The sequence below is a fragment of the Carex rostrata genome, chromosome 33 (assembly GCF_964058835.1).
Source record: "Carex rostrata chromosome 33, lpCarRost1.2, whole genome shotgun sequence".
NCBI classification, from domain to species: Eukaryota; Viridiplantae; Streptophyta; class Magnoliopsida; order Poales; family Cyperaceae; genus Carex; species Carex rostrata.
Genome location: NC_135950.1, coordinates 1,573,585 through 1,597,110, shown reverse-complemented (window position 1 = coordinate 1,597,110; position 23,526 = coordinate 1,573,585). Strand labels below are relative to the sequence as shown.

Here is a 23,526-nt window from a genome sequence, read left to right as displayed (position 1 = left end):
TCCAATTAGAGATGAGTAAATCGCTCATAACTCGGGACTCATTTATAACTCGGAACTCGTTCATAATTCGCTCATTAAGAACTGAGTTATATGAATCCTGCCACATTCAATCCCAAACTGTATCAAACTCAAATATATTGATGTTGTTCTAGTTTCTAGGAAGATCAGGGTGTATAGTTTTTGTGGAGAACAGGGGTTGCAGGCTCTTTTTCTTTCAATAATTTTGTGGATTTCTTTTGGGGGAATTTGTATCAGATAAACTTTATCATACTGCCTGAATGTGAGGTATGTATAACACAAACCAGAGTTTTTTTTTGGAGAATTTGTAGTCTTGCAACAACACTAAACACTCATGTATTTATTAATGATAATCTACAGTTTTTTATTGTAAAAAAAAACAGAAGATTAAATAGTTTATGACAATTTGTTAAATTCTATAACTCATAACTCGTGACTTGTTCGCTAAAAGTTGGTTAACAACTTACTCATTAACTTAATGAACCAAGCATGAGCATACCCCAATTTACTCATGCTCGCTCATTAATCACCCCTATTTCCAATGTCTAGCTTGTTAAATTAATACATGTTGTTGTCAAAACAAATGGTGTTAATTTTACAGCATAATTTTACTGAACTTTTGAACAGATTTACCGAAATTAGTAATGATTTTTTTTTTTTTACAAAATAGAGAATCCAACAGGTATATGAGTGCAAATTTTAACAGCTAATTTTTTACTCCAGCAGAGTTGAGGTGAGAGATTTTATTTATTTATTTAGACTATATTGACCTTGCTTCAGAAGGGAAGCTGCTTTGAATCTTTCAAATTTGGAAAATTATGTACAATAATACCAGTGAACATTAATTACTTGAAAGTTCCATTAATGATTTGACCCCATAAGGTAACATATTTGTGCATTTGTTTTGACTTTTGAGTCACAGCGTGTCAAAATCATGTAAAGATACTAACAGAGGATTTTTGGCTTAATGCAGCGCTTATAATATAGAATCAAAACAATGCTGCATATTGTTCATGAGCTGTATGAAGCCAAAACTACTCTGTTAGAATATTTACCCTCAAAATCATGGTCCATTGTTGATATTTCTGAAATAATATTTGATTTTTCTACTTTGTCATAGAAAGGTAAATTTTTGTTCACAATTTTCTTGTTATATTCCTCCTCATCTAGTGTTTAAATAGAAAAACTAGACGTGTCGTGCTGTACTCGTGTTGTGTCACGCTCATAACCAGACGTGTTGTGTTTAAACATGTCGATTTCAGAAAAAAGTAGAGTAAAATGACGAATATTACGAAAACTACACATCAAACAGATATTGTGTTGTGCCATATACTTAACCGTGCGTATTGACATATATATTCCACTACAATTTTAAGCATTTTTATCTCAAAAATTGATTGTAGACAATAAATAGGGTGCGGATTAATATTCAATGATATACGCACAATTTTTCTAATTTGAAAGATTCAAAACAGTCTCTTTATTAACCCTTCTTTTGAAAACAATAGTCTAAAAAAAAAATCTCTCATCTCAACGCTGTTTGAATAAAAAAATAGCTGTTAAAATCTGCACCCAAATATATTGACCAAGATAACAAACAAAATGAAAGTTCCAATGAATTACTAGTAACTGCAATATGACCCCACAAAATTTACCGAAATAACATGGCATGAAAAATATAAATCAGGACCTTAGAAAGGCTTTGTAAGAAAAAAAAAAAAATCAGGACCTTAGAATTGGTAATTTGTTAATATGAAAATATTTACTAATGTCCACAAAATCTAAAAAACAAAATCAAAACTTCGGAAATAAAAAAAATTACACTTTGTGTATGTTTCAGTATTCTATCAAAATATTTTTAAGTATTTTTATGTTTTAACAAATTTTAGAGAATATTTGTAAGTAGCAAACAAAAACTGAAAACATAATTTTGAAAAAAAAAACATAGGAAAATTAGATGTCGTGCTCATAATCAGATGTGCTGTGTTTAAACATGTCGATTTCAGAAAAAAGTAGAGTAGAATACAACTAATATTATAAAAACTACAAATCTAACAGATATTGTGTTGTGCTATGTACTTAACTGTGCGTGTTGACATATATATATATGTCCCACTCGCCGTGCTCTGACAGTACACTACAATTATGTTTTAGGTATTTTTATCTCAAAAATTGATTGTAGACAATTAATGGGGATACGAAATTGCGGATTAATATTTGATGAAATGCGCACAATTTTCTTAATTTGAAAGATTCAAAACAGTCTCTTTATTATATTTTTTTTTGAAACAAAGACAATATAGTCTAAACTCTAAATAAATAAAAAATCTCTCACCTCAACGCTGCTTGAGTCAAAAACTAGTTATTAACAAAACATCCAATGACTAATCGGCCGATTAATCGACCTAAATAGCCGTTTTTTACAACACTGATTAAGATAACTAACAAAATAAAAGTTCCAATGAATAACTAATAACTGCAATACGGCCCCACAAAATTTTCCGAAATGATATTGCATGAAAAATATAAATCAGGACCGCAGAAAAGCTCTATAAGAAAATTAAAAAGAAAAAGAAAAATAATGTAAATTAAGATGGCCATGCAGATATAACAAGCAAATATGTTGGTTTTTTGTTTTTTTAAAGTAGAACTAATTTTTGTGATTTAACGGAACAAGCACGGCTCTGTTGGATTTTACAAAAAAAAAACTCCACCGATTTCCTGAATTGGTAGAGGGGAAAACCAATTCATCATATTTCACAAAGATGTTGGAATTTTCTTCCTCTCTGAATCGGTGAAATTTTTTTTTTTATAAAATCAACTGCTTTGTGCTTTGTTGTTTCGAAAACAGAACTTTTAAGCTTCCATCATCAAATTCTAACTTTGTTTTCACTTGTATCTATTAATTATAGTTAATTTCTGTATTAACTGAAAAATTATTTACCAACAATAAAAAAATTTAGAAAATTTACATAAATCTATACGAATAAACAGTTTTATTTAATGGGATCGACTAACAGTCCCCCTACTTCAGTCCCCTATCTGTCCCCCGCACTAAAAGACAAAAAAAATAGTTAAAACGTGTTAACTACCACTAAAGAGCAAGATTAATGCTATCTTATTAATAGTCAAAACGTATAGTATTCATACCTACGAATTTATAGTATTCATACTTATTATCATAACTATTTGTCATATGTAAACACAAGCTGGAGGGGACCAGTAACAACCAGGGGGACCGCTGACGTCTTGTGACAGCCTGGATTGGGGACCGCAATCGTCTGAAAGCGACATTTGCCAAGATTGGAGACCACTACAGTGAAACTATATATCATTCATATCTAAATATAGAAGTATTCATATCTAAACAAATGAAGTATTCATACTGACGATTATGAAGTATTCATACATGTTTGAAATAATTTATACAATTCAAAATTCAAAGTCAGATTCATCTCTCACCCCACCTCTTTCAAGAAGTATTCATACTGACGATTACGAAGTATTCATACATGTTCAAAATAATTTATACAATTCAAAATTCATTATCAAATTCATCCCTCACCCACATCTTCCAAGAAGTATTTATATCTAACATGAAGTATGCATATATAACAAATGAAGTATTCATATTTAACTAATGAAGTACTCAATATATAACAAATGAAATATTCATATATATAACTATTCATATCTAACTAATAAAATATTTACACATGACACTAACAATATTCACATCTGACACTAATAATATTCACACTTGCCCAGATTGGGACCAAGAAATATTCTCAACATACTAGTATGCATATCTAAAACAATGAAGTATTCATATCTAACTAAAGAATTATTCATACTGACGATTACGAAGTATTCATACATGTTCGAAATAATTTATACAATTCAAAATTCAAAGTCAGATTCATCTCTCTCATCCCACCTCTTCCAAGAAGTATTCATATGTAACATGAAGTACGCATATCTAACAACTGAAGTATTCATATCTAACTAATGAAGTATTCATATGTTGCATTGTGACAACCTTCGCTGGGCTAGCATGGACCCTCTCCAATGGTGCACCACGCTCTCCCCGCCGAATCTTGACGGTGCACCATGCTCTCCTCGTCAGATCTCGACGGTGCACCACGCTCTCCTCGCCGGATCTCGACGGTGCACCACGCTCTCCTCACCGGATCTCGACGGTGCACCACGCTCTCCTCGCCACGTGAGAAGATTGAAGATTGAAGAGGGTAGATTTTGACCACGTGAGGGAACAAAAAAGGAAAGTTGTTAGGGGGACAGATAGGGGACAGATTCAAGGGGGACAACATCTTTACTCTTATTTAATAGATAATAAATAATTATAAACTTTTCACTTAACAGTTAACACAGACACAATTTTATTAACCAATAAAAAAACAGAAAAGAAAAAAGTTTCATCCAATGCACAAAAAACCTCAAATTTAAACTGATAATAAAATTCTCTGGAAAAAAAAAATACTGATAGTGACAGTAACAGGCTGATGTCGGATTTCTATTTTGCAAAACCTATACCCGGTTATTCACAGAAATAGTCCAAACATGCTGGTGACCAGGCCTGAATTTAATTTCTTGATTCCACTTTGGTAGAACAGAGTATGTCATTACTCAACCCAACCTGGAAAATTTGGAAAAAAATACAAAATATTCCACATAACATTTCACATTTTAGTATGTTTTTTTGATGAAAAATATTCCGTGTATTATTAGAGAAAAATAATAAAAAAAAGTCAATTTAATATATTATGCATTTTGTTACATACATGAAAATATCGAGGTCTTAACATAAGGGAAAAGAGTGTCTGATGGGCTTCTATGTCGTCCGATTTGCTTCAAGATCCGTGCACATAGTTTTAATATTCATGCGAATTAAACATGTACGGACTTTGAAGCGAATTGGACGGCATAGGAGCCCATCAGATACACTCTTTACACCTTGATATAAAATTGTGTTATTACAACGTTGAGGTCATTTACATTTCCTCAATATCTCTCTCTTTCATTTGATTTGATTTAGTACGTTCGATGGTGTCCTCTGTCGTCCGATTCATTTCAAAATCCGTGCGCATTGTTTCAATATTCGTGTGGATAAAAAAAGTATGGATCTTGAAAAGAATCACACCACAGAGAAGCCCATTAGATACACTCTTTAGTATCCTTAACATAAAACTGTGTTATTACAACGTGGATGTCATTTATATTTTCCCAATAAATCTCTCTTTCATTTGATTTGATTTAGTATGGCTGATGGGCTCCTCTGTCGCTTGATTCGCTTCAAAATCCGTGTGCATTGCTTCAATATTCATGCGGATCACACACGCATGGATCTTGAAGAGAATTGGACAGCAGAGAAGCCCATCAAATGCACTCTTTACTCGATGTCATTTATATTTCCCCAGTAAATCTTTCTTTCATTTGATGTGATTTAGTACGTCCGATGAGCTCCTCTGGCGTTCAATTTGCTTCAAAATCCGTGCAAATTGCTTTAATATTCGTGCAAATCAAACACGTACGGATCTTGAAGAGAATCAGAGAGTAGAGAAGCCCATCGGATACACATTTACTATTAACATAAAATTGTGTTTTTACAACATACGTTGATGCTGTTTACATTTCCCCAACAAATCTCTCTTTCATTTGATTTGATTTCCGTGAACTGATAGAGAATACTAGCTACCAAATTATGATTCTCCCTTCAAATGATCTTGGGCTCCATCTTATTTTGGCAATTTCCTTTTGATCACATCCTCATCTATCAGTTTCAAAGTATGATTTGAAGCCGTATATATTATCTAAATGATTAGCAAGACAGTTATTCCATATCTTGATTGTACATGTAACATGTGGCGCTCTGTCATTGGTTGGTTAATTAGCACTAAAAATGTTTTTTGGGGGAAGAGATATATATATATTGGTCGTGTAATGCTAAAGATTTCTTGCCTAGCTCGGCCACAAATTGAGATATCAGATATGTGGCATTATTGCCAATTATTTAGTTGTGTTTGGAATTGATTTAATACAGAAATTAAAGCAAGTTTGGTGGTCTATCACATGTACATCCAGACCAAACAGATATTTCTAGATTAATAATTCAAATGTTATCCAAATTTATTTTCAATTGTTACCAATAGATTTGTGTCTGTGGCTGAGACTTTTGCTAATTCTTATTTGCAACTTAGTTTTAGAAGACAATTAACTGGTATATATATGAAGGAATGGTTAGCTTTGCAACATAGATCCTTTCATTTTACTCTATCTGACCAATTAGAAAATATGATTATATGGCGATGGTCCACAGATGATAACTTTACCGTTCATTCCTTTTATAAATGGTTATAATATGGGAGAATGCCTAATTATGAATATAACACTATATGAAAATCCCATATTCCATTAAAAATTAAAATATTTTTGTGACTTGTTCGAAATGACAAGATTTTGACTAAGACTAACTTAGTAAATAAATGTTGGTAAGGAGATACAAAATGTGTATTATGTGATTAAATAGAGAGTACAAATCATTTTTTTGTTCAATGTTCTTACATTTGCTTAATATGGAACTGGATAACTGAGCATAATAACTTTAGTTATAATTGTCATACTTTAGAGGATTTATGGTTGATTGATGCTTCTATTCCTTTAAAAGGATAGACTATTAATTGAATTATTACGAGGGGCTGTGCTATGGATTATTTGGTTAGAACGAAATAAATTATGTTTTAACGATAGTTCCCCTTGTTCTATTAGAGTTATAGGTGCTAAGATTATTTCTTTTACTCAATTTTGCTGTCAATCTAGAGGTGATAATTATTTTCTTAAATTAAATCTTATAATGCCTTTTGATGTTAAGGATCACCCAGATCTTCTTCTGTTGGAAGAGGAAAGAAGTCCAGAACCGACCCAAGCTTTGGACCTCCTGGTGCAGGGTTCTGGGGATGGCAACCCCCCATATTCAATGTCTGGAGACGAGGAGGATGAAAACTTATTAGATCTGTAGTACTTAGTTTTATGCATGTTGTGATGTTTTTGTGTTTTCTTCTGATGTTGCCTTAGTTGTGGAAATGTTATGTTTTTTTTGGTTTTTTTTTTAATTACTTTGTTTTTACTTTTGTTTTGAACAGCTGTACAGACTTGCTGTATTTGATTTTGATATCAATTTTAGGTACCAAGTCATATATGCAATGGTTTTTGATTTCAAATGAAATCGGTGGTAAATACAACTATTTTTCAAAAAAAAAAAAATTCAAATGTATTCCAATATATTTCTTTCAAGCATTATTGATCTCCGAAAAAATATTGCACATGTTAATTTTCTTGAATTTATTAATTATATTGTAAATGATAAAAAAATTTGAAAATGTACAAGTTATTTTAATACGTTTATTTTTTTTTATCATTTTTAAAATTTTTGCATGTACATAGATCACTCGTAATGTATATCGGTTTTAATAGTTTTGGTTCGTTATTGCTAATTTTAAGATTTTTTTTCGAACCGACCTCCTTTGAACCATAGATTACAAACTTTTTTTTTAGCCCTGGTTTCAGGGATGGACCCACATATGTCCAGGACGGCAATTTCCACCCCCTGGATTTTCAATTATATAGAAATTTATAGGTCGGGATCGAGTTTGTCCCCCTTTGAATATTTTTTTACCTCACTTTGAAATCCTAATTTGTAATTTGAGTTAAATTTATGATTAAAATAAAAATAAATTTTTTAATTCTGATTGATAATTAAAATTAAAAGTTAGAGCATTATTTTTTTTTATCTAGTATTCAATTAGTTAATAGGTTGAACCCGATTAACTATTTACTTGATTCGTTATTTTTTTACCCTCCGTAACAAAAATTCTAGATTTATTCCTGCTTAGTTCTTTTATTTTTTAAATTTACATAGCCGTACGTTCATAAAACCGCACATGTTGGCAGAAGGAAGGAGAGGTTCGATGAACCTCAACCAAAAATGATAAAAGGTAACGAATAGCGATCCATGGGTCCACTTGGAATGGTGCAAATAAAGTGAACCATGTCCTGTTCTCTGATATAATAGAAAGCCTTTTGCATATGGTATTAACTTGGTGAGAAGATGGGGTGATAATTTAAGGCACCAAGTGAACATGGGGTTGTGGCCTAGTCTACTCATTAATACTACCACACGTGAAAATAGATCAATCACCTTTAATCTGTGCTAGCTAGTTATATCTTAGTTGGGAACTCTCATATTTCTTTTTCAAATAAAGTTGTAAGATGACATCATACAGCTTTAATTTTATAATTAGAGAAGATGCGCAAGGACACCTTTTACCTTTTATTTTAAGAGATAAAAAAATTAATGATTCGGTTCCATCAAAATATTTGTTTCGGATCCGATAGCGAAGTCATGTTTTGAAAGTCAATTAATTTTAATTTTTAATTTTCTAAATTTTTGTACTTGTGTCTTATTTTTTTGTATAGTTTAAAATAAAATATTATGGTAACGTAAAATTGATCTCATTCATGCGCATTTAATTGATCCTCTAGTTTGAAAGTCTGACTTCATTCCAGTTGAGATCGAATTAATTATTCAGTCTCATTCTCAATTGGGGTTGTGAAATTCACAGACCTCAACTCTAAATCCTTTTCTTTCTTCCATCTGGGCCCATTAGGGAGAGACTAATCGGTCTCATTAATTAGCTGGACTTTGTTGGAGCTGAAACCAATAGTTAAATTCCACCTATTTATATATTGATGAAAAAGAAAGTAATCAATTCCTAAAAATAATAAAATTGCAAGAAGGATTCCTTTCCACGCTACCTTTTTTCAATTAGCGAAAGGGCTTTTGCTTTTTGTATTTGAATATTGTGTAAAATTATCCAATCGGTTTTGTTATTCCATCCATAGAGCGTTATCTTGATCAAATGTACTGTAAGTTATTCTTCCACTACTATCCTCATGATTATCTTTTTTGGATAAGGCTAAGGTGCTATGGGTTGCCTAGAGACCTACGGTGCTACAGTTCAATATTTTAGTTTTCAAAATTCAAACAGTTGATCCGAACCGTTCATCTTGTTCTTTATATTAATATGTGTTTGGAGACCAAGTTTTACATTTTTTTGAAATTTTTTTTACTATTTTTTTAGATAGGTAGAAAATCAATTGATCTAAAAATTTTGTACCATTCAGATATTTGATTTTCTACTTATCTAAAAAAATAGTAAATAATTTCCAAAAAATGTAAAATTTGGCATCCAAATACATATTAATATGGAGAACAAGATGAACGGTTCGGATCGACCATTTAGATTTTGAAAATTCAAATATTAAGCCGTAGCACCGTAGGTCTCTATGCAACTCATAGCACCTTGGCCTTACCCTATCTTTTTTTTTATATTTTGTATCTTCCAACTTAACACGAACAGACTTATTCCATACAAAAAGTTCTCTCCCTAAGTGATTAGTGATAAAATGTTCTTCTAGTTTCAGTCATATCATGCCTATCAACTACATGTATACTATTGGAGAAAGAATGTGTTTAGATTTGTAGGAGGCTACTGAGGAACATAGTGACAATTTAGTTATTCGGGAAATATTTGGTGGGATCAAAAGTTCGTAATTCAGGAATAATTTAGGTAGAATATGAGAAAAATTCAGACAGATTTGTATACTTACTTACAGTCTAGCGAGCAAAAGAAAAAAAAAAAGATTTAGGAATAATTCAGAAAAAAAATCGGAATTTTTTTGAATTATTCACAAATAATTTGGGAAAAGCTTGCGAAATCAAATAATACAGGGATTACTTCGGATCAGTTTAAATCCAAATTATTAGCGAGTAATCCGCGAATCTTGTCACTATGCCGAGGAGTGATTAGTTGACAATAAAAAAATATAAGTTTAATTCGATTAACTCGACCAATCCGATATACAAATTTGTAAATTTAGAATTTAATTGGTAAATATACATAAATACACTATTTTTTTAGAAGAAATAATGATCATATATTTATTCCCTTATCTGATTGATATGGGTAAACGAGTTACAAGGGCTTGATAACTGCTAAGTTGGGGAAATTAAAGAAAGCGATGCTCACAAGTCACAACAGTTTGAGCATCAATTAATACTGAAAAGAAATAATAAGAGAAAACAAGAAGCAAGCAAATAGAAAAGTAAAATGCAAAACCCAATAGACCAGTACATATGTGTTGCCGTGTTGGACTATTGCTTAATTCTGTGGGCTGACTGAGTCTATATGTTGACTACACAGTAGACACCATGCATTCTCTCCCTAGCTATCAGATTAGATTGTCAACAGTTAATAAATATTCTGTTAAGAATCATCAGCCATAAAAAAAATCTAACCCTAGGTGGAACCTTGAGTGACCATATATATATAATCTACAGTAGTCAATGAGAATTAATTACCGTTGCTGACTTTGAAATTACAGCTAAGGTAGAAATTAAGATGTGGCCTCAACATGTGGTGCTGTACCTGTATCGATCTGTAACGTCTCCTCCATTGCCTTCCACGCAACTACATAGCGACCGCGTGCTTGACATTAGTAAGAATGTAAGATAGTGACCTGAGAGAGAAAGAGAGATTGCTTTATTTCAATTTTAGTGTACAGACAAAAGCGACGATTTTTCAAGAAGTAAAATGATAATTACAGTCTCAGCCCAAATGCATGCGCATCTTTCATTTGGGCCTTTTGGAAATGTATTCCCAAGCAACTGCGGGCCCATTTGGAATCTCAAGTAGAGAAATATTTTCTCTACTTCTATTGAAATGCTTTAAAGTGACTGATTTGAAAGAAAACACAAAAGAAAATAAAAGAAAAATAGATATGATAAACCCCTGTAAAGCTAAAATCAAGCCCATGAATTAGTATTTCAGGGAAGGCCGTGTTGCAATATAAAGAATCCATATCCTCCCAGGTACCGTATAAGGGAATCTTTTACAATTACTAAATCTCACCCATTCAAACTAGCAAACGGCTGGAATTACACAAATTAAAATATCATGTGCCTCTCACGTGCAAAAAAGAATCACCCTCTCCAGTCTCCATCCCTTCTCTCTGACTCCAAATTCGATCAGCGCATTTCCTCCGATGCGGCTCCACCCTCCCGTTCTCTTCAAGTAGCACTTGATCAAGCACCTCGTAGTGCTCCTCTCCGCCTTCTCTGTCTTTCTCGTTGCATCTCGACTGAGCCGGATTGCTTTCTCCCTCTCTCTCGATCGTTGTTTGTAACTTGCTCCTCCACCTAAGCACTCTGCTTCCTCGCACTCTGCTTCAATAGGTGTGTAACGTTTTTTAAAGAATTTGTGTCTAATTCCTCACGGCCTGTTACAATTGTAGTCATTTTTGCTTAATTTTCAGAAATTGTTAAGATCAAGCTATCAATTTTCAACCCGGAGGAATTAAGTCTTAGGTATGTCATTTATCTTATGTTTTTTTAGTGAATTATTTTACATGTGCAGAATTTCTCTGCTTGTTTAGCTCACAATTTGCAATTTGATTGGTTCATGTCAATACAGTTTCTCACCGAAAGGAACTTTTGAGATGAAACTTTTTTCCCCAATCTAGCAATTAGCCCTCAATATTTTGTCTTGGAAGCATAGTAGCAATTCACTTATTAGCTTCATATAGATAAGCAATAAAGAAGAGATGTTTTTTCAAAGCTATACATTTTTGGTTGACAGACATCTGATACAGACTTTGTCATTGTGCAGCTTAATTAGAAGAGATGTATATTCTTTTCATTGATTGCATAATTGTACAAACACTACTAGATTAATATATTTATAAGTAATAATATTAACTTCAATGAAGATCTAATGTTTCTAATAACACTAGGGATTTTTCTTGACATGCATTTACATGGTTATGCTGCACTATTTTATGATATAGTGCACATCTATATTATCTATATCGTGCTATTCAATTTATTGGTTAGGTTCGTCTATTTCTATTCTCATTTGTATATAAGTTTCTTTCCATTATTATACAGTTTAATTCAACAGGTGAATCAGAAAATGACAATCTCAAACCTAGTTAGTTGTTTTTGTCTGCTCCTATTTTGTCAATGTTACATGTGGATAATTTTGTCAAGTTTTTATGAAGATCTAATATTTTTGCCTTGCTCCTACTTTAGGCTATGATTGAGTTGATGGAGCAAATGGATACAATAATAGATTACTCTCTTCAACATAGGAGGAATTTAATCAAGACTGTTACAATATCAAGGAAAAAGACTTCCTAAATTCTAAGCAAATAAAAGCATGAATAAGATGCTTGTGGCAGTTGAAGGATGTGGTTATGCGCATCGATAAACTCTCTAACCTCATATTTGTTGGATTTTCTATTTAATTTCAGTACCAATCGAACCATACAACCAGTACGTGTTTCCTGTCGAGGTTGCAGCGTTTGATCATCTCGATTATCCTTTTTACGAAAACCCTCATTCGAACATACAAATCCCCTTGAAGTAATTCGACCATCAATGTGACTACAATTGGTATAGTGCTTTCTACTGGTGAAACCTATTTTTTCCCCATACTTTTTCCAAAACTCCCATCCTTCTTCATCTGATTCAAATTCCATACCTACTCGAGGAATCCACTCTGATCCACTATTAGCTTCCATGCTTAAGAACATATAAGAAATTGGTTGAGGACAGTGGAGATGTTAGGGCTATCTTGGCTTAGGGAACGAACTCAGGTGACATTGTGGCTTTGACGGATTCACGAAAGCGGGCGGAGATGGCTTGACGGAGAGGTTATGGTAGAGGAGAAAAAGAATCTGGGTGTAAATAGGCGGGAAAGTGGAAGTCGCTCCTAATTCATCGAATTGTTTGGAGTCAGAGAGAAGGGATGGAGACTGGAGAGGGTGATTCTTTTTTGCACGTGAGAGGCACATGATATTTTAATTTGTGTAATCCCAGCCGTTTGCTAGTTTGAATGGGTGAGATTTAGTAATTGTAAAAGATTCCCTTATACGGTACCTGGGAGGATATGAATTCGCAATATAAATGGACTACTGCCCAAAACAGGATGTTAAATCAGTTGAGCAAAATTCTTGGGATTATCACCAATGACAGACTGACAGTAAACACAAATTGCACCAGAATTTTTTATTAATAGAAAATAAATTATTAAAATATCGAGATTCAATACCGTTTGCATTTTTTTTTTTAAACTAAGAAGAACGGGGTAACAGAACCCGTCCTTGCGGACGGACCAACTGAACCCGTCCGGTTAACAACAATTAAAGAGCTAAACTAACCAACTAAACTAACCGAAAAAAAAAGCTGGACGGGGAAGTCCAACCCGTCCGAGAGAAATAGAAAACGACAAAGGCGCACCGCGCGAAAAAAAAAAAAACCGGGACGGGAAAGTCCAACCCGTCCGAGAGAATGAGGGACGGCTTAACGCATCCCGTCCAGTGAAAAAAAAAATTGAGGACGGGTTAAGTAATACCGTCCCACACCCTATTACAACCTTCCCCCGTCCCTCACGCCTTCCTTCTTCATTCTCAAACATTCTCAAACCAGTTCGGTTCGGTGCTTCAGTGCTGTGCTCCACTTCGCCTCTTCTCGGACGTAATAAAGCAGTCCGTCCAGATTCATGATTTCTACCTGCATGCATTGTCGACCACCTTCGTTGTCGGCCCCCTTCTCTGTCGGACTCGCCTCTCCCATCACTCAATCAAAGGTAATTTTTTAATATATAAAATTAAAATAAATTAATTGATAATAATTTCTAGTTTAATTTGTTATTAAACTGTTAATTACAGTAAATTTTATTAATTTGTTAATTGCACTTTGAAAAAATTGATAAATTAGGGTTTTTGAGTTTAGAAAATTTAATTCATTTGATATGGTATAAATTAATTTATTTAAATTAGTCCATAGCATAGAAGTGATAATGTTGATAGCATTATTGTAATTAATTTGTAGACTCTTTTGATATGGTATAAATTAATTTATTTAAATTAGTCCATAGCATAGAATTGATAATGTTGATAGCATTATTGTAATTAATTTGTAGACTCATTTGATATGGTATAAATTAATTTATTTAAATTAGTCCATAGCATAGAATTGATAATGTTGATAGCATTATTGTAATTATTCTTGAGATTAACTATGTACTCGCAATTATTAGATATGAATAATTCATAGTATTATTTTGACAATATTTTAGCCTAAAGTTCATAGTTCATTCATTTTGAATTTTTTAGCAATGCAAGTAATTTAGATAATGCAGGTACTTATTTTCGTAATCTATTACAAAAATGAATTGAATTAATTAGATCTCAGGTTTATTAGTTTGTTAAGTGTATTTTGCAAGAAGTAATAAATTAGATAATTTATTCATCTCGTATTTTATTTATTTCTTAATTTATTTATTCTTGTGAGTTTTAGAGTTCATAGATAATTGCTTAATTTAGTAATTTATTTAATAATGTGAGTGGCTAGTAAATTTAGATTGTTATTAATTTTTTCAAAATGTTATGTATGCAGAATGTCAAGCAGTCGTGATCAGTGTGGCCCTTCACATGCTGCAGCTGTATATGGTGATTCTGGTTTTGATTCGTCATGGTCAGCAAGTAATTTTAGCAATTTATTATGGATGCCGCATGACCAACATAAGGTCTCACGAATCCCTGATGATGTAAGTTATTCCATGAATCATTTAATTTTTTTTTTTATAAAATGATATAACTATTTGAATTACAATATTTTTATTTTAATCAAATTGTATAACATTGACAGGATTACAGAGATGTAGGAGTGGACCCTCGAGGTATCTGGACTGGGATTGAGTACCACGACCTTTGCAAACCATTCTTGCTTAGACTCGGTTTGTATCAGGTTTCTCAAATGGGTCACATGAAAATTGATCCATCACTCCTCGCTGGTCTCGTGGAGCGATGGAGACCAGAGACTCACAGTTTTCATCTTCCCGTGGGAGAGATGACAATTACGCTGCAGGATGTTTCTTGTCTCTGGGCGCTGCCGATCATGGGGTTACCGGTGACGGGTTCTTCAGACCGTGCTTGGTATAAGGATTATTGTATTCTGTCTGAACAGACGGTGACAACTCGTTCACATTGGGATAAGGATGCAAATAAAGGTCTCGCCTCGGTGTTTGTTGTGTCGGATAGGGTTCAAAGAAACTGGGACCCGCATAGTTACCACTATATTTTGAAATTACAAGATAATAAGAAATGATTAAGTTTACCGTACCATGCCCTTGGAGATTGTTTTAATCCGTAGATTGATTTTTTTAACCTAGAAACAAGGTTAGAAATTCCTTCTTTTTTGTGACCGGGGTAAGGACATATAAACTTCCTCCTCAAGCGTCCCTTGGAAAAATGCATTTTTTACATCCATTTGGTGTAATTTCCAATTCTTATTAACCGCAATGGAAAAGAGAATTCTCACCGTATTCATTTTAGCTACGGGTGCAAAGATTTCATGATAATCGATACCATATGTTTGGGTATAACATTTGGCTACTAATCTAGCCTTGTACCGTTCTATAGTGCCTTCACAATTATATTTAACTTTGTACACTCATTTGCACCCAACCGGTTTCTTATTTTTTGGTAATTCACACAACTCCCAAGTTTGATTTTTTTTCTAAGGCATGTAGTTCCTCTTTCATTGCTTTACACCAATTTGGATCCAATTTTGCTATCTCATAATTGGTTGGTTCTTCTATTTTTGACAAGGAGTTTAAAAATGCATAATGACCATGAGAAATATTATTATAGGAAATATAATTTTGTATGGGATATTGTACCGAATATGTGACAAAATCCCTCAATTTTGTTGAAGGTTGAGGTTGTCGACTAGATCTTCTTAATGGTATTTCTTCCGTTTGGACTGCTCCATAATTCTCATTTTCCTCGGTTTCTTCCGATGATTGCTCATCTTCTTCGGATTCTTGATTACCTATCTCAACATTTTCAAGAAGAATTTCTTTTCTTTTTGGATTAGTAACACAAGGTATAACAAATTCATTTGACAATAATTTATTAGAGTGGTTTTCTTCACTTTTATTATAAATTGTTTCATTTTCTAGGAAAGTTACATCTCTTGAGATGTAGAGTTTTTTTGTTTTCGGATCATAGCACTTAAACCCCTTTTTTTCAAGAGAGTAACCAACGAAAAGGGTTTTTATTGAGGTGAAATCCAATTTATCTATTTTATTTTTATGAACAAAGCAAATGCAACCGAAAACTTTCAAATGATCGATATTCGGTTTTTTATTATAAAGTATTTCAATTGGACATTTAAAATCTAGAATGGCACTAGGCAACCTATTTATTAGATAAGTTGCGGTGAGAACGGCTTTCGACAAAAAAAATTTTGGAACATTATTTTGAAATAAAAGTGTTCTCGTCATCTCAAGTAGATGACGGTTTTTTCTCTCGGAAATACCATTTTGTTGGGGAGTATAAACGCAAGAAGTTTGATAAATACCATTTTGTTGGGGAGTATAGCCTTGTACCTAAAAATAAATAAATAAATTGAAGCTCCTAAAGTGTGAGCTCTTTATTTTTTCTAAAAAGTGCCTATGACGAAAATACCCTCACGGGTCTGAGGCCTTTATTTCTCAACAATGTTCCTCCAAATCATGCTAAATGCCTACTTATTAAAGTATATAGCGTTTTTTTTTTTTTTTTTTTGATAAGTGATATCTATCATTTTTCATGCTAAATGGTTATTAGAGCTGTCTTTTTATGAAAAGTCGCAGATTCAATTTTCGAAAATAGTATCTAAAAGATATCGCAGTGTGTCTCTATTTGATTTTTTTTTTTTTTTTGCTTTCCTTTTTTGTTGGAAGCAGTAATGAACATCTCCAAATAGAAGTATAAACAACAGTTCTTAGTTACTCCAAGATAATAGTACAGAAGATCAACATAAATATCGTACGAAACCTCAAGTAAAAACCCTGGGGGTGGCTAAAGTTGATTAACTCTGCTACTTAAGCATGTTTTATTAAGAGAAAATATCCTCATAAAAAAATAACATATTTTCTTTCTATACTCTTTTATTTAGCTATTTTAAAAACAAAATTGACAAATATATACGCTCATTTTAAAAAACAAAGATATGATAATGAAATAATGCAGGTCCTTCATGAAGCATAATAGCTCAACTATATATATATATATATATGCACATACGCGATTCTTTTTTTAAAAATAGAATCAATTTTAATTATTTTAATAACACAAGCACCATTAATTTGATTTTTATAGAAAACTAACTCCACCGATTCCTAAAATCGGTGGAGGGAGAATTTAAATATTATTCCAAAAAAATGCTTTGGTCAGTTTTACTTATTCCTTCCTCCATAAGCAACATGAGGAGGGGGACCCAAACAATACAAAAGAAAATAAAAGAAAAACAGAGACCGTAAACTACTAGCCAACCCCACTTTATCTAGTTTTATTCCAAAAAAAAAAAGCGTGGCCCAAATATGACAAACCCCTGTAAAGTGAAAATCAAGCCCATGAATTAGTATTTCAGGGAAGGCCGTGTTGCAATATAAATGGACTACTGCCCAAAACAGGATGTTAAATCAGTTTGAGCAAAATTCTTGAGATTATCACCAATGACAGTAAACACAAATTATAAACTATAACATATGATTATCTGCTTATCAGAAAATTACAATCTTGGTACAAAATTCAAACTACGAGTTTATACGGAAAGTATACACAGATTATAGACATAATATCTGATTACACAATATTATAAGTTAAATCATAATTTGAAAAGAGTCTACTCTTATCATCTACCACCAGATAAACCAGAGAAAGATGTCATTGTAGAGGGGTGTGATATAATATAAGAATCAAACCCTTCATTCTGAAGCATTGCAAGCATGCTAAAGTTCAATTGTATTGCTGATAACTCAGGTAGGGGTGCGTTTCCTTCCAAATATTGCACTACTTGTTGCATGCTCAGTCTGGCACTAGGCAGTGGATGTGAGCAAAGTAAACCAAGTTTTAGCACCATATCTACCTCCTCTACATTATAACATTCGTCTAATTTCGGATCCACAATATCAGCTAAGGATCCAAATTTCCAGTGTTCTAACACCTGATCAACTAGAATCGTTCGCTCACCTCCTGCACCGGGCTCTACTGGCCTCTTACTGCAAACAACCTCTAACAAGAATGCACCAAAGGCAAACACATCAGTGAGAGGTGTTGCCTTCCCAGTTCTCGCAAGCTCTGGAGCAAGATAACCCATTGTACCTACCACATGGGTTGTTTGAGGGTCAGTACCATGATCGTATAGTTTTGCAAGTCCAAAGTCACCTAATCTACCATTCAAATCACAATCTAATAAAACATTACTTGCCTTAACATCTCGGTGGATGACGACTTGCTCCCAATCCTCATGGAGGTATAAAAGACCTGATGCTACTCCTTTGATAATTTTGAATCGTTGGTTCCAATTAAGAATCGGCTTTTCATGACCATACAAATACTTGTCAAGACTCCCATTTGGCATGCAATCATATACTAAAAGGAGCTCCCCTTTACGCCGACAATAACCCAATAATTGAACAAGGTTTCTATGTCGGAGCCGGCCAATACTCACAACCTCTGCAATGAATTGCTTGATACCTTGCTTGGATTCGTGTGAGATTCGCTTGACTGCAACTTCCAATTTTGACACAGGTAAAACCCCCTTGTAAACTTTCCCAAAGCCACCACTTCCAAGCAACTTTTTTTCCTTAAACCCATTGGTTGCTCGGTACAAATCTTTGTATGAGAAGCGATGTGGACCAAACTCAACTTCCCAATCTTCAAGTAGTTCTGCATACTTGAACCGCCTCTTCATGTGGAGAAAAAGGAAATCAACTAAAATAAGAACAAAGGCAGCTAAAGCGAAAGGCAGCACTATGTGTAAGACTTTCGATCTGCCTTTGGAGGTTGTACGAGGGAGCTTTGGTAACTTTGATAGGTCAATGGATGGTGCTACTCCATTTTGTTTGAAGCTCCATCCAAGAATGTAGTGAGAGCAATAGACAGAGCCAGTGGAAGAAGAGAAACCAATATACATAGAATCGTTCAAAATTGTTGAGAGATTAAATTTATAAGAGAGTAGAGGTTTTCTTGGCTTAGACATTCCAATAGGAGATAAGGCAACAGTAATTTGTGTCTCTTGGCTATCGTATTCAACCCATACTTGCTTCGGTTTACTACTGATAAGGCTCAAATTTTGAAAAGCACCTGAATCGTCAGCATAATAGCCAGCAAAAGCAGATTTGGTTGACTTCAAACTATTTATATCAATGCCAACATGGTTATCATTTATATCTTGGAACTCAGAGTTATATATAGTGTCAAGCTCAATCGCAAAAATATGATTGCTGGGATTGCCGTTGTTTTGAATATTGAGGAGGCCCAAGTATTGGCTTGGCAAGGCAGAAGAGAGATTCTTCGAGGGGGAGATGAAGAAGGCAATCCCATGGCCGCTGAGATCAAGGTCTTCCGAAGTAATTGCGAATACAAATGTGGTTGAGAAGGAAGAGGTTGTACTGCCGAAGCGAATTGGAGAGGGATAGAAGGAATGACCTTTCATTTGAGACGTGTCGTTAGTTAACCTCAAAAGGCCATTCGACTCGATGTACGCTACACCATCTAGGGTTAGATTTGCACCGGTGAATCCATTGAATGTAAATTCCACTTCTTGGCTGACTGAGAATGTGATTTTTAAGAGGAAGAGAAAAGTCAAAGCAAAGTTTTTCATGAGCATGACTAAAGAAAGAAACAAATTATTTGCTTAGAAGATGAGAAGTTGTGGATTTGAGAATATATAGTGAATGCAGAAGCTTAATTCTACTTGTACAATTCAGCTTACTTATTTCTGGTCAAGCACATGTTCTTGTGTAAATACTAATATTTGCTTGAAATTCGGAATATTCAGCATGTTCACACAGAAATATTGAATTAGAAGTAAGCTTAAGAGAGAATAAATGGGCACAGAAAACTTTCCAACATCAAACTATTTACTTTGAAGTACTGATGGAAATTGGTGAGTTAATGGACAATTATTGAGTGAGATTATGTTATTTTATAATGCATAGATCAGTATGTGCTATGTATTAATATTTTTATTTTTGAAGTTCAAACAGTCGATTTGAATTATTCAATATGGTTTTCTATATAATGTATTTCTAGATCAACATTTACATTTCAAAAAAAAAATTACTATTCTTTTAAATGGATATAATATTACTATTTTTAGATCATCAAGAATTTTTAGATCAAGTTATAGTCTACCTATCTGAAATATAGTAAAAAACGATAAAATTTGCCTTCAAGTATTTTGTTTTTTCATATGAAAATTATGTTAAGAGCTTTAGATCGACTGATTGAACTTTCAAAGTAAATATATAAATTCATAATACAAACCGATCTGTTTATCACTAACTGTTGTAGCCTCAGTCATCCATTATAATTAAAGAAATTTCCTAATGCTAATTGGTTGAAGTTGCAAATATCAAGATGAAAAAATATGAACAAAAATGAAATAAAATCTTATATATAAACAATCAAAGTGGTTCCAAAAGTCAAAATATCTACATAATTTTGCTAATCATACATATACACAATACACACCGATTTTTTTATTAATATCCAAAAAATAAATAAAATTTTAAAAAATATCCAAATTCCGATTGAATTTCGAAAACTACCCAAACCAGTTATCCAATAACCGGATTTGGGACAAATTTCCGGTCAACAGTTGCCCGGACTCAAAAACAACAAGTCCGGTTAATGGTTAACCGAATTTGTGCATTTTGATTTAAAAAAAAAACATAAATTTCTAATTTTTTTTTGTATTAAAATATTAGAAATATTGAATATATTTCTTTGAAAATAGATGGAATACAATATAATTTGATTTATTAGAAAGACTTCAACAAATAATCCGGATCAATATTTTTCAGACCAGATTTTTCGCGACTGTAAGAAAAATTAATATATTTCTTTATGTGCTATTGGAAAAAAATAAAAATAATTAGATTTTGAGTTATTGATCCCAGTTCAAAAGTCACTTCTAGGTAATCCAAAAAATATTGTGATCCTTCTAGTACATTTAATTTATAAAAAGTTGTATTTATTTTTGAAAAAAATCAAAAACTTTAATTTATTTAATGATTGTTTTTCAAAAAGAATTATAAAAATAGATACAATTTTTTATAAATTAAATGTACTAAAAAGATCACAATATTTTCTGGATTACCTAGAAGTGACTTTTGAACCGGGATCAATAACTCAAAATCTAATTATTTTTATTTTTTTTCCAATAGCACATAAAGAAATATATTAATTTTTCTTACAGCCGCGAAAAATTCGGTCTGAAAAATATTGATTCAGGTTATTTGTTGCAGTCTTTCTAATAAATCAAATTATATTGTATTTCATCTATTTTCAAAGAAATATATTCAATATTTCTAATATTTTAATAAAAAAAAAATTTAAAAATTTCTTTTTTAAAAAAAAAAATGCACAAATCCGGTTAACCATTAACCGGATTTGTTGTTTTTGAGTCCGGGCAACTGTTGACCGGAAATTTGTCCCAAATCCGGTTATTGGATAACCGGTTTGGATAGTTTTCGAAATTCAATCGGGATTTGGATATTTTTAAAAAATTTATTTATTTTTTTGAATATTAATAAAATAATCGGCAATACACATCACTGAAGTCACAATCAATAGGTTTATAGTTTCAAGTTGCGACAGAGAAATTGTGGACTAGTCCTTTTTGAAGCTCTTTCGTTCAAGCCTACTAAAATTGACCAGTCATGCAGATAAATAAAGACTTATTGAAGAGTTTGGCTAGTATAACATCAGTGTCATTTCAACTTATATAGCACTAACTCTAAAACCTATTAAATCGACTTTAAATAGTGAATCCAAACCGTTCAAACCGATCTACTTCATTAGTTGTGCATTTACATGCAAAATTTATAACTTTTCGAATTTATTTAGTATTAAGTCAAGTGGTCAAATGTGTGAGTTTTTAAGTTAATTTTAATACATTCATTTTTCAATATTTTTACCGCTTGATTTGATACTAAAATAACTAGAAAATATAAAAAAAAAATTGTATGTAAACCAATGTTTTAAATAGCGTTTATCGCGTTATAGCGGCCGGGTTAAAAAAATTGCGCTATACCCAAATAGCGGCGCTATAGCGCGAAATAGCGCGCTATAGCGGCGCTATTTGGACATAGCGCCATAGCTTTTATGGAAGAAAAACGCTATAGCGGCGCTATAGCGCCGCTATAGCGCGCTATTTAGAACATTGATGTAAACACATCACTCATAATGTAAATTGGTTTGAATGGTTTGGATTAATCGTTCGAAGTCGATTTGATAAGTTTTAGAATTGGTGTTATATAGACTAAAATGACACTGATATTATATTAGCCAAACTCCTTATTGAAATAATGAATTGAATGTACCTTATTGAAATAATTTTTGACTTAATGCTGAATCGGAACAAACTACTATCGCACACGTAATTAGCTGAAAATTTTGTACATATATTCCGTTAACTTTTTTGATGAAATGAAAATATTCTGTTAAGATTTTGGACGAAAAAGTATAGAGTGATTTCATTAGAAATGAAACAAATGATAAAGTTAAGTAACTAGAAAGAAACAAGTCAAATTTATATGATCAATTCGTGACAAGTGATAAAATTTAATGACTCCAGCAAAATTGACCTTGCAAACCTTATACGCTTAGCCAGTTAACCCTAATACCAGTAAATAATCCTAACTTAATGTGTCTATTTAGGGATGCAGAGTTGTCAGCATTACCCCTAAAAATTGCATAAATTTGGATTCAATTGGGTTTAATATTGTTCTAGACTTGATTTAGATTGTGCAGGATTTTAATTGGGTCAATTTAAGTTGGTTTGAGGTCGTTTGGACTTGATTTGGGTTCAAAATGGCTTGAAATGACCTATTATGTGAAGGGTTTTTAGTCAACAAGGTTACAAGGGCATATTTATAAGTTATAGGTCTAGTTTGAGTTTCATTAGATTCCAGCGCCATTTAAGAAAGTTTCGAGTTTTCAGGCGTTAGGGACCCATTTGTAAGGCTTTTTCATATTCCAGGGACCTATTTGTAAGGATTTTCTATTGATAACGTTTATAATATATCAGTTGCTCTGCCTCTTTTTTCTTTTCTCCTAATTATTCAGTTTGACATAACATTCTGGGCATATTTTCTCAATCAATTCGTCAAATAATGTGAGTTTGACTGGTTTCGTCCATATTTACTGTTGAAACAAATATCTACCATTTATTGAAATAATTGTATTCCTTAATCTGAAGATTTCTTTGTGAGCTCATTTTATTTTGCTCCAGTTCCTAATTCATGCCAACTTTTGAATTCTTTGTGAAAATCTCATTGGGACAAAAGACTGATATCCACAGAAATTTACCTT

The 23,526-nt window shown here is 32.7% G+C and overlaps 1 protein-coding gene across 2 annotated transcripts; it reads right to left on the bottom strand.

Moving 5' to 3' along the window:
- Positions 1 to 17,776: 17,776 nt before the first annotated feature.
- On the bottom strand, positions 17,777 to 19,854 carry LOC144548559 (L-type lectin-domain containing receptor kinase SIT2-like). 2 transcript variants are annotated; one of them, XM_078297263.1, is made up of 2 exons: positions 18,682 to 19,854; positions 17,777 to 18,306 (listed from the first exon to the last, which is right to left on the bottom strand). In XM_078297263.1, the coding sequence occupies exons 1-2, from the start codon at positions 19,814 to 19,816 to the stop codon at positions 17,837 to 17,839; spliced, it is 1,605 nt and encodes a 534-aa protein (XP_078153389.1). In that variant the 5' UTR covers positions 19,817 to 19,854; the 3' UTR covers positions 17,777 to 17,836. The 2 variants fall into 2 exon arrangements, with proteins under 2 accessions (XP_078153389.1, XP_078153388.1); XM_078297262.1 differs by having other exon boundaries at positions 17,777 to 19,854.
- Positions 19,855 to 23,526: the final 3,672 nt, after the last annotated feature.

Excerpts from the sequence above, each read along its gene's own strand:
- LOC144548559 (XM_078297262.1), bottom strand. The coding sequence starts at position 19,816 with ATGCTCATGAAAAACTTTGCTTTGACTTTTCTCTTCCTCTTAAAAATC.